The sequence below is a fragment of the Pholcus phalangioides genome, unplaced genomic scaffold, assembly GCF_987345545.1.
Source record: "Pholcus phalangioides strain wild (caught in Gottingen) unplaced genomic scaffold, Ppha-v1.0 ptg000005l_1, whole genome shotgun sequence".
In the NCBI taxonomy this organism is placed as follows: Eukaryota; Metazoa; Arthropoda; class Arachnida; order Araneae; family Pholcidae; genus Pholcus; species Pholcus phalangioides.
The window spans coordinates 7,379,928-7,392,583 of NW_028301598.1; the positions used below are offsets into that span (position 1 = coordinate 7,379,928).

Genomic DNA, 12,656 nt, shown 5'->3' on the forward strand with positions numbered 1-12,656 from the left:
ACAATAAAGGTCAGGAAATAACGAGATACTTGATGACCTTAATGAAATATCAGGTCATTTCATGACCTTCATGGCTAATGAAGGTCATGAAATGACGTGATATTAAATGGCGTAAATGATTTTGCGTCATAAATATCACTAATTTCTTTCGAACTGAAAAATTCTGTTCCGGATGAAAATACCAAAATTATCCAAAATGTTTGTTAATGAACCTTCAGAGGGTGTTTTGTGCAAATGTGATTGGGTGAAGTCTAATTCCTACTGATCATTTTATCGACATATATCAATATCCTCTGCTCGGTGTGACGCCCGTGACAAAATTTGATGCCATCCGGGGGGGGGGGGGGACCGTCACGCACACTTTGAAGACCACTGCTCTACAGCAAACGTTCCAATGGTATATCGTGTATCGTATGAAACATTCATTTTAATCAAGTACCTTCATTAATATGCAGGGGAAAACAACTTATGTAATGGAAATACTGTTTCAGAAATTAAGCACATCAAACAGCAGTTTCAAGGTTAATATGGCTCCTTTATCAGTGGAAATAGCCGGTTATAGAGCAGGATGCTCGACGAAATAAAATCACGTGGTCGGACAATACTTCCTAAATACTTTGCTATCGAGGCGGCATCGGGTCGAATCGAAAGCCAACGCGTTATAGTGGTGATGATGGCAGGGGAAGGTATAGTGGTGATCATGAAGCGATTACGATTATTAGACGGAGAGTATCGATGATGGAGTGGCAGAGATGGGCAAGTTGTTATTGAGCACAAAAAGGTAAGTTTAAGTATTGGGATCACAATCTCTTCCTTTGCCTTTGTCACGATCATCATCTCTATCACGCGTCGGCTTTCGATTCGACCACGTGCTTTTATTGCAGCGAGCGGCTGGCGCTATAAGAGGCTATTCCCATTGACGATGGGGTTATATTAATCTTGAAACTTCTGTCTGATGTTTAATTTTCTGTATATTTGGCGAATATCTTTGTACTTCATATTTCTAATCAGATTACAACCAATAATATTTCAGGATCGATTAACGTATCATTTTAGGGACTGTTCTTTTTCCCTGCCGAAAGTAAATAAGCATTTGCAGTTCTTTTTTTAAGTCAAATGGCATCAAGGTATTTTGCGAACTTTGATACTCTACGCCGTAGATAGTTGAGCAAATACTAGTCGCACCAGGTGAAAAGGGCTTTTTATTCCATAGGATCATTCATTCTGACCCCATCAACACCATTCGGAATCCAGTCCTCTCAAACTTCTCTTGTTTTCTTCGTAGGCGTCTCCACATATTTTACCGTGATTCGTAATTGTGAAGAAAAGATCGTTAAAGTTTCGCAATTTTATGCAGTTTTTTTCTTTCCTCCACTGAGCAGACAAGGCAAGCTGCCAAGCGGGCGTGGCTGTAATAAGTTGCACCAGCAGCAATTGCCTCCAACAAACATACTTTCGGCAAGGTCAGCAGAACCAAAAAAAAAAGAAGAAAATACTCAGGAAATGAATACTATTTCAATATACTACTCCTATGATATTATAGAGTTCTGTTTAGAAGAGATACACTGTGTTGTCGTGGTAAATAGCCGCATTGGCTAACCCGTCGATAACAGGAAGTGTTCACTTTTTTTTCTTCCGTCTACGAGAGAAGTCGATTTAAAAATTCGTCATCGCTGTGCGAATCACGTGATGAAGTCATAACGTAATAACAATACTTGGATTTTTTTTAATAGCGATATGACATTTAGACCGACGACAATATGGTCAAGACCCTCCCAGTTTGATAAACATAAGGTAGAACATAGTATCAAAAAGCCTCCAGAAAACTTCCAATAAAGTCAAGCTGAACAAAATGTTCCTTTTTTCCCCTTCCAAAAATCCCCTTTTTTTGTTTTGGCTGAATTCCCTTACGATACAAATTTTTTGTATGGCCAAGAGTTTTTCTCACTTTTCTCTCTCGTCGCCCGTTAGAAACTTAAAATTATGCATACAGCAAAATTTCAAAATTACGCAGACGACAAAATATCAACTGTGTGACAAAGAAAATCCAAAATTTTCCATACAACAGAAACTCGAAATCGTGCAGACGACAAAATATCCATTGCGCAGACGACAAAATATCCATTGTGCACACGAAAGAAACTACTGCTAAAGCCCACATGCACCTCGTCCACATTCCTCAGCGGAATTTCTAACGAATTGGTACATAATGGAATGTGCATGTACACGTTGTGAACCTAACGTGCAGTTTGTTACTGTGTAATGCTAGTTATGTGTAGTGCTGCCATCAATTTTTCTGACTATGCGTTGAAGATTTGTACCGTTGTAGGCAGTTGTTCTCTGTGGTGAGATGAACTGGGGAGATCAGCTCGCATTTGAGCCTCGAAGTCGAGAACACGAAAGAAACTAGAAATTGTGCATACAGCAAAATCTCGAAATTGTGGCAGACGACAGAAACTCGAAATTGTGGCAGACGACAGAAACTCGAAACTGCGCGGATGGCCAAACCTCTAAATTGTGGACGCGACAGAAAAACTCGAAATTCTGCATACAGCGAAATATCTAAATTGTGCATACAACAAAATATCTAAATTGTGCATACAACAAAATATCTAAATTGTGCATACAACAAAATATCTAAATTGTGCATACAACAAAATATCTAAATTGTGCATACAACAAAATATCTAAATTGTGCATACAACAAAATATCTAAATTGTGCATACAACAAAATGTCGAAATCGTGTACACAGAAAAATGTCGAAATCGTGCATACAACCGACTCGAAATTGCGCGAATGACAAAACCTCGAGATTGTGCAGATGACGACATGTCGATGTGCAAACCAAAGAATTATGCAGACAAAAAAAAAACTCGAGATTGTGCATATAGCAAAATCTAGAAATTGCGCTGACAATCAAACGTCGATTGTGTAGAAGACAAAATCTTGACGTTAGGCAGACGACAAAAACGTATGACTGCGAATCAAAACAATTGACGAGGGTAACAATTTCAGCTTCGAAAACATCACCGTGAAAAGACCGCCTTGATCCGTTCAACTCGACATTTCTTATATTTTTTAACAGTATTTATTTTATCTCACATAATCTTTATTTTTATGTTTTCGGGTACTTCGAATCGTCAATATTGTATTAAATACATTAAAACATACGTATTTTATAGATTATAAGATAAGCAAGCAAGTATGGTTTCTAAATTAATTAATAGTTTTCGCACAGATTGAATGAGTGAAATAATTGGAGTAAAATTATATATTTCTTGTTCCGGGTAGCGATTTCATTTTCCCTATTACAATATTCAACGCCGGTACTTTCTGGACTTTATTGAAAATGAGATTAAAAATTATAAATACTGGAATATTTCTGATAATTCAAGGCAATCGTCAACATTACTAAATCTAAAATTACAAATGAAATGTAGATTGATGGAGAAATGTAACGTCAAAATGAAATTAGATCAGCAGCGGCAATATCGAAGAAATAGGCTAAGAAAAAGGCACTTTCGATAGCGCCTCAAGAGGGATTCGTGTTTGTTACCCTTAGGGGCGATAGAGAGGAAAAATAGAAATCGATTTTTCATGCGTGTAACGTGCCTGAAGGTCATTAAGATGGGGATAGCTCGTGTTTCATTACAAGACCGGGGGGGAGGGGGGGGGGAGCGTTGAATCCTTCCGTGACATTCTTCCTCCCCCCCCCCCCCTCCCGATTTTTCACGAGAGTCGAATTGTGATTAATGGTATTAATAATATATTGGAGGACAATCGTTTCTTTTTTTTATAATAAATATTGATGGAAATATATAAAAAAACTGATCACACACACGCACGTTATTTAACCCAGTCACCTACTCGTGGTTTTGTCAATGGGCTCCATTGAGAAATGCTTATATTTACGTGTATAATTTTATTACGTGGGTTTTCTTCTAATTTTGCCCAGCGCGCGCGCGTGTTCGGTTTTCTATAATTCGGTAACGCCATGTTTCTTTACTGTTAGCGAATGGAGGCGACATTCGATCTATTCATTGGGAATAAAATTATTATTTATAAAACCTTGCATCAGGGGTCTTCAACTCATGGCTCGCGGGCCACGTATAGCCCTCGAGGTTTTTTTGCAGCGGCCCGTCCAAGAAAAGGCTCACATAGTTGCACAATTTATAGAAACGCCGAAAAACAAAACATCCCAATGAAAAAATGTATTCTAGAATTCTTGAAAGAAGTATTTTCAAATTCACTTTTAGAAAACATTTCAGAACTAAATGAGAGAAATAATTTCAAAATCAATGAGAAGTAATTTCGGAGTTCATGAGTAATTTACTTGATATCTTAGGCTGAAAAAAAACCGTCCATCTCTCTCTACCGTCCCACCTGGGGGCCATTTGCAGAAGTTAAGAGAGGCTACCGAAATAGACTCATTAATTATAATTAATGCCTCTATTTCAGCGCCTCAAGCCACAGTGCGTGAAACAAGTAAGGCAGGGTCGTGTCTCCAGTGGTGTAGATGATGCATGAATGTTACGTACGTTAATTTTCCGTTTTGATTCCAGCAGACGACACAAAAATCTCATAAGGTGACCATATGATCCGATATGATTAATTTTCTTCCGCGTGTTCTATTCATGTCACAATCGCAATCTTTTTTACACTATGAATTGATTAAATTCTCCAGATATTGGATAAAATACAGATTGTACTTTTGTGACCCGTTTCCTGGAAACCCTTAAAATGTTATTGCACAAAAAATTCTATATTTTTGTGGGAATTTTTTTTTTCGTTTATATATTTATGCATATTGTATCCTATTTTTGTAATCTGTACTGATTGTTTTTGATTTTGATTGTTCTGATGCGGGAAGAAGGCATCTACCGTTAATGAAACTTAATAATTTCCGGTTTTGATTCCTGCAGACGACACAAACATCTATATAAATAAAGTGAGCATTTTTGATCCATATTTTACGGGACATTTTTATTTTTTCATTATAATTGGTCATCTCATCATTTGAGTGAAAATGCTTATTTTTTCACGTTAGCATTTTTTTTTTAAATCGGGAATTCGTTGCATAATGCGAGTTGTGCATCCATAAAATGTGCCCCCCCCCCCGAATTATTGTCACCTTGCATATGAGTGAAATAATAGCTTTAAGACTATTATTGTTCCCGAAAGGGAAAAGGAAAAACAACTTTTTATACATTATCAGATACCTTTTTTTACACCACCTTTCATTTTTCTTTTTTTTTCTTCAGCAAATTATTATTTTGCCGTATTCTAGGAATAATGCGATTTATATCAGTATCCAAATGAAAAAGAGGAAACGAAAATGAAAATTGTTATTGAAAAGCAGACGACAATGGTAAGCAAAAGGTGCGTGTAAGAAAATGGTGTAGGAAAAAAAAAAATCTGCCTAGAATACGTAGAATAATTTTGTTGACAACAAAAAGGATCTTTCTCGGCGGGACCTATTTTCTGAACCATTTCACCGGATAAGAAGTTCTACGATGATGATGACGATGTAGGCAGGAAGAAAACCGAATTATCGTAGATCATGTAATAAATGAACATGAGAAGGTGCTTCTTTCTATTTTCAAATGGATTTTTCAGAAGGAAGGAGGGTGGGCTTGGAGAAAATAGGCGGGAAAAACCTTCCAACTGTGAAAGAAACGAAAAAGAACAGCGGCTAAAGTTCGTTGAATTCTTTACGACTGTCGTCTGCGCTGACTATTTTGGAAGTTTCTGATGACGATGATATAACTTACGCTTTCGTTTGTCTTTTTTTTTTAGGCGAAATTTCGTAATCCATTCATAATCCTTTTCACGCTTTGTACAATGTCTCGATCAATTTTTTTACTCTTTTTTTACATAAGAAACAACCCCTGTAACAACAGAGCAACTGGTAAATGGTAAATTACTTTTTGATGCATCGTTGCAGTTTCGTAACAAATGCATTCAACGAAAATTTAAAGTAAAACAACCTCCTGAGGGAAGGAAATGAACGTTTGTTTTTGTACCCTTTACTTCGTGAACTAGTAAGTATATTACAGTTTTTATGCGATAAATTTTCGAGTGGGCAGGGTGGTATAGTGAAACCGGAAAAGAATGAGCACGAATAGCCACGGGTTATTCTACGGTGATTGCATTCGATTAAACCAGTGTTTCCCAAAGTGGGCAATATCGCCCCTTGGTGGACGATGGAATGGTCCAGCCGGGTGATAAAATCTACATGTATAACAAAATACTATGGGTGCACTTGAGTTTTGGGGCGATGGGAGAAAGAAATTTCTGAAGAAGGGGAGGAGGCAAATGGAATGAATAGTTTGGGAAATTATGTATTAAGCTGACTCGTTTACCTACGGAAGGAAAACAGGGATATTTTACAACACAGTAAAAAAACTTCAATCAAACAAAACTAAAATTTAGAGATGTTTGATCATATCATTGCTCTATTGGCTGCGATTTTTACCTTCAAACTTTCGGTCATTGCTCTGTTGTCTGCGAAAGTCGTAGCCACGGATAAAGGATGTGAGAAAAGGAATAATAACGCTGTATGATCTAATTAAGTTTACTGTGAAATAAGTTCAGTTCCCCCTTCCCGAAAGAAATTTCTGGCGACTGACCTGTCGTTTGCGATTTAGAATCATTATTTGGACAACCATATTGTTTTGTTTTCTACGATATAGACAACAACATTGCTTTGACAACTCTTGCTCTGTTTTTTTTTTTGGGATTTATAATCATTGGTTAGACAAATATTGCTCTGTTTTCTGCAATTTAGAGCCATTGTTTGGAGAAATATTGCTTTGTCGTCTGCAATTTAGAATAATTATTTGGGCAACTGTTACTGTCGTCAGCAATTTAGAATAATTATTTGGGCAACTGTTACTGTCGTCTGCAATTTAGAATCATTATCTTGACAGCCATTGCTCTTGCATCTGCGATTTAGATACATTTCTGGACAATTATTGCTCAGTCGTCTACGATCTAAAATCAATGGTTTGGCAATCATCGCTCGGTCGTCGGTAATTCAAAGTTTGGTGGTCAATCACTGCCTACGTTTTGTAGGATTTCAACAGAGGAAATCTTGTGCTTGCCAATTATTTACGTCGCGCCATGTGTCATCATGCCATTCTAATTGAAAACATGCACAGGATATATAAAAGAAATCAATTAAAAGCTTTACTAGACTGATATGGTAACATTTAAAAGAAAACGGGGGGGGAATAGGGGTGGGAACCTCTCATTTCAGATCTGTTTTCACTTCTTTTCTTCCATTTTTGCATTTTACTAGTTAAGAGATCTCTCTTAATTACATCTCTTAATACAAAAACGCCAACTGGGGCGAAAATTGCTGTAGTTAAGAGAGGCTGTTAAGTCTCCATTCAGCGCCTCACGCTACTAAAGCGTGTTATAAGGAATTGAAAAGTGTGTCTCTGGTGTATTGGTTACTTTCCCGGTATGCAAGGGGACCCGGGTTCGATTATCGGAGGAAAATCACTTTTCTTTCCAAATATTAGTTTCGGCATGACATCCAGAAAATTAAAATTTTCAGTATATTTAGAGCAGTTGTTTGGTGGAGTAATATTGTTTTGTCGTCTGCAATTTAGAATCATTGTTGGGGCAACTATTGCTCCGTCGTCTGCAAATCAGAATGAGAGCAAAAAACGTCTTGCCGATATGACTGGACTTTGCGGTTCCCAGAATCGTATTATTCGGGGAACGGAAGAGTCCACGCAAAAACGAAAGAATAAAGGATCGCCTTCACACAATGCAATAGGTGTTTCAAGGCAGTAAAAGAAGATGTTCCCGTGGCTTGGACTCGCCCCAACATCAGAGACGATGATAGCTATCGAGCATATCCTGGTTAACTATGCCATGCTGGTCTTTACATAATGGATGGGTGCTATCGTGTGGAGACGAAAGAACAAAGATAGCCTTTCCTCGATAAAACAACGGCTGAATTTATTAAAGTAGGCCATCGCAAATAAATAAAAAAGGTGTTGCCGTTGTTTTGTGAATGAAAGCGCCATTGAGGACATTGACCCGCATTCCTTTTGTTGTATATTAGGTCTATTATTTTCTTTCTCCCTCCCTCATGTCTCACTTTGCTACATGCACCATACATACATATATATATATATATATATATATATATATATTTTTTTTTTTTTTTTTTTCCGGATACTGAAAGAGTCAACGTTCGAACTTCTCACCACGTGACGCGATTCCGAGATTTTGGTTTCACGAGACGACGACGACGTTATTAGCCATTATGGTAGAGATATAGATGAAATCAGTGTTTCTCAACATAGGACTATATGCCCCCCCCCCCGATTGCAAGGGGGCCACGGGGGAGAATCGAGTTTATTGGGAGCCCGTTTTCAAACCAATGAAGTGGCCCGCACTCTCTTAAAGGTTGAGCATCCTTGCACTAAGTGCTCATCGCACAAACGAGACGTACAACTTCCACTTGTGAAAGAGATGACGTCAAGATAAACATACAGCATATTACTACGTACAATCACAGGAAATCTCTACATTAAAGCCATTCGCAATTAGCTATAAACTGTAGATCCCGGTCTAAAATTTAACCCCTCGTGTTCATAAAATGACGTGGCCCAATAGAAATGAATATGAGATGTTTTTGCAGGGAGACAATTGCCATCAAGGTGATTGCGAGGGACGATGTTTCTTTTCCAGGTAGACAGTTGCCAACATTGTGAATTAGTGAGTGTGGGTGTAAAATTTTTCAGGGAAACGTTTCCACACCACAGCGATTGTGGATGCAGGTATTTTTCATAGAGACATTGCCATGATAGTGATTATGAGTGCAGATGTTACTTTAAAAAAACGGGGGAAGGGGGGGGGGAAGATGACATTTATCAACATTGTGATTGTTATCGTAGGTAAAGATGTTTTTCAGGGAGGATCGTGCTTGTGTGTGTCATCGCTGTGACACTTGGCAAAGGTGTTTTGAGGGAAGTATTGCCAACACAAAATGATTGCGGATGAAAATAAGGTAGCCTAGGCCGACAAGATATTGGTATCGAAGATATTTTTGAAGAGTAAAAAGTTCGAAACCCACTGAATTCAACACAAAATCATTCCAGACTCTTAACCTCAGGGGTATAACTTCCACTTCTGGAAGACAGATGACAGTAGACATCGATACCGCAGAAGTCCCCATAAAAATGTCTCTCCACAAGGAGCATTCAAACCTGCAACACTTCAATCACGTCGATAGCAATTCCGAATAAGAAAGTGCCGGTTTCTCACTTCAGATTTGGAAGCCAGATGGTAGCACTTGAACACATGACATGCACTACTCGGACATCATTAGATCCCACAAAAACACCATTCTAACATAGCTGTCCCTTCGCGATAAAATGAAAGTACTGTAATTTGCGTCATGGCTATACACCGGGATAGTAAGGCAGTTCTAACGCCGAGAGGTAGTTGAAAGTCAACCTGAACTATGCCCCTCCCCCCACCTAATCAGTCCACGAGTGCAGGAATGACTGATAAATGATCAAATGATTAAGGGTGTAGATACTGAGAGATGAACCCTTGATCAAGGGTGAAATGAGATGGGTGAAGACTGAGTCATTGTCACATCACAGTGTGATTGTGGGTGAAGTAATGTTATATTTTTCGGGGCGGGGGAATATTGGACATCACTGTGATTGTCATTGTGGGTGAAAATGTTTTCAGAAAGATATATTAACATTCATCACAGTGATTGAGAGTGAAGATGTTGCTATGCAGTGAAGGACTGTCATCACGGTGATTACAACGTCAAAATCTGTGTCCCTAATAAGATGAAGATGACCATATATTGGTAGGGAAGGGAGAATATGTGTGTGTTGTTGTTGTTCAAAAAGTATTAATATCGGAATCACACTTATGGAAATTAGTTGAACTTCACAAAATTTCGAAGAGGATAAATTTTTTCCTTATTCGATACTGAAATCTCGCTTTCAAAGTTATATATATATATATTATCTATAAAAAAAAATCTTCATTGTAAAAAACAGGAAGAAAATAACATAAATTACGGAAAGAATGGTTTTATTTTTTAATGACTTCTTAAATGGATCGTAGTCGTGGGAAATTTATCTGTTCTCCGTCAAGGACCCTCCGAATGTCTCTCATTATAAATGGGCGAATCGCGTGTTGAAAACTCATCCATAATATCACGAATCAAGCTGTTCGTGGTTACAGAAAAAATAGGAGAGGAAAAAAAAATCTCAAAAATTCCTCTAAATTTATAATCGAATCGATCTGATTTGATGGCGGATGAAATCGATCTTGTGAACTATTTTTAGTTTTTATGAAATTAAGGAACAAGCCGAATATTTTTTGATAAAATATTAAATTTTATGGTGTTTTTGTGAAAATATAGACGACAGAGCAATAGTTGTTCCAAACAATCATTCTAAATTGCAGACGACAAGAATAATAGTAGAGTTATACGGTCCCGTTCCTTAATTGAAGCAATGGTTTAAATTGGCAACAGTCGGTATAGACTGGATCGAGTACGCATCAAAAAAAGACGAGAGAGAAAGAGAGAGAGAGCAATAGTCTAAAGAATTATTCTAAACCGCAGACTACAAAGCAATAGTTGTTCATACAGTGATTCTAAATTACAGACGACATAGCAATAGTTGTCCAAACAATGATTTTAACCTCTTTACGATCACGGGAGTAATATTTCGTCCAAACACCAGTGAAATAAATTCAAACAAGTTCTCTGTGTTTTCTTTTCTCTCTCTTGACCATCGCGAAGCTTTATAGTCACCCTATTATCTACGGATATGTTGCTTTTTCTTTCCCTGCTTTCTTTCTACTCTCTTGTTAGTGATTTTTCTCCACACATGCATAACGTATCTTTCTACTATAAAGATGTGAGAGCGAAAGAGAAAATGTAGGGTGAGGTGTGAAGAGAAGACTAAAAAAACTCTCTTTTATTTACCTTATCTGTTATACTTTTTCCTTTTATACATTTTTCTTTTCCCATCTTCCTTTTTCTAACGTGCAGTTATGTTAGGACAAAGTTACCTAATTTATCACCGATTCGTTAAATAGATATAATCCAAATTTCTTGCCAAAAGCTTGTACATGGAGGGGTTAAATCGCAGACGACATGGCCGTAGTTGTCCAAACGATGACTTTAATTCGCAGACGACAAAGCAATTCAGTAGTTGTCCAAACAATGATTCTAAATCGCAAACGACAGAGCAATCGTCGTCCAGACAATGTGCTTCTAATTCTAAATTTCTGACGACAGGCAGTAGCCAGAAATTTCTTTCACGGGGGGGGGGGGGGGGAGATTGAACTTATTTCACTTTAAACGTTTCTCCGTAAAACAAATTTCTCATGAGTAAAAACTTTCGTTAACCCTTCGAGTAGAAATCACTGAAACCCCTTTAAACTGCAATATATTCTATTAATAGGTTTCATTTAAGTAGGTTTTCTTCCGATTTTTAGCAGGTAAAATGTGTTCCATTGAGAAATGAACCTTAAAAAGTATCTGGGCTTGTCAATGCTAAAATGACAGGCCTTTAAGGAGGCGAGATATCTCGTCAATACCACTTAAAGGGTAAATACAGTAGGTATGTGCTGTATTTGAGCTACTGTAAGATAGTCCAAACGCACATGCATCCATTTTTCATCAGGGAAGTCTTAACAGTATCATGGGTTCTTGGGCTGGAGCCCTGTCAGCCCCACCTTTCTGGGGCAATGTTTGTAGATGTACCCTTAATATATTGCTAATTCAAAAAAAAAGTATATATATATTATTCAGACTCACTAAATAGTCGTCCATTCTCCGTTCGTACTGATAGCCTCTCTGGACTTTGGTAGCGTTGAGAGCGTGAGTGATGTGCAGAGCACTTGCGTCGAACCTGCCGGCCATATCCGAACGGTTCCTGGAATAATCCGGGTCGTGAGTCCTCGGAGACGACAGGGCACTCTTGATCCCAAGGGCATCGGCATCGAAGGTGCCCTTACCGAAACCCCGTATCTGATCGTTGACGAGATGGTTGGTCTTGGGTGCCGTGAGGGCCGCCTTGATGCCGACCGCCATCCCGTCCAGGTGTCCCGGGCCCGTCTTCGGCATGTGGTTCTGGCAGTAGACCTCCTTGTCATCCTGATCCTGCTGGTTATTGTAGTAGGTCCTTAGGGTCAGCTTCGAGCCGCACACGAGGCACTTGAAGCAGCCCTGGTGGTAGAACGTGAAGTCCTTAAGCGGCCCGACCTTGTCCACTTGGTATACGGTCTGGCCGCATCTCAGACACGAATTCTCGTATTGGTTCATGGTCTCGATCGAGAAAGAGGAAGGAGAAGAAGAAGGGAACGTGATCGAACCAAACCACACACAACACAACACCACACACTATATCATGCGGCACGAATTATTCACACCGTTTGTCTTTTTCGTTGGAAACAAACCACTCGGCGCATTCACATTTCGCTAATCTTCCGGCACACACACACACGTTGTCTTGTTATTACAAGTGGCAAGAAGACATATTGATGAAGAATTAGGCAATTTTTTGATGACGTTTATCGACGCGAAACAGCAGCAGCACCACCATGACAACAACGGGCACCACCTCCGCCCGTCCTAGCAGTAGCAGCTCGTTT

The 12,656-nt window shown here is 38.6% G+C and overlaps 1 protein-coding gene across 1 annotated transcript in view; it reads right to left on the bottom strand.

The window, feature by feature from the left end:
- Hil (peptidase hillarin) overlaps positions 1–12,656 on the bottom strand; it is a 49,079-nt gene extending 36,423 nt beyond the window's left edge. Inside the window, exon 1 of the mRNA XM_089232256.1 lies at positions 11,821–12,656. Within this exon, the coding sequence (XP_089088382.1) occupies positions 11,821–12,327 (507 nt within the window). The 5' untranslated portion in view covers positions 12,328–12,656. The remainder of the gene's footprint in view (positions 1–11,820) is intronic.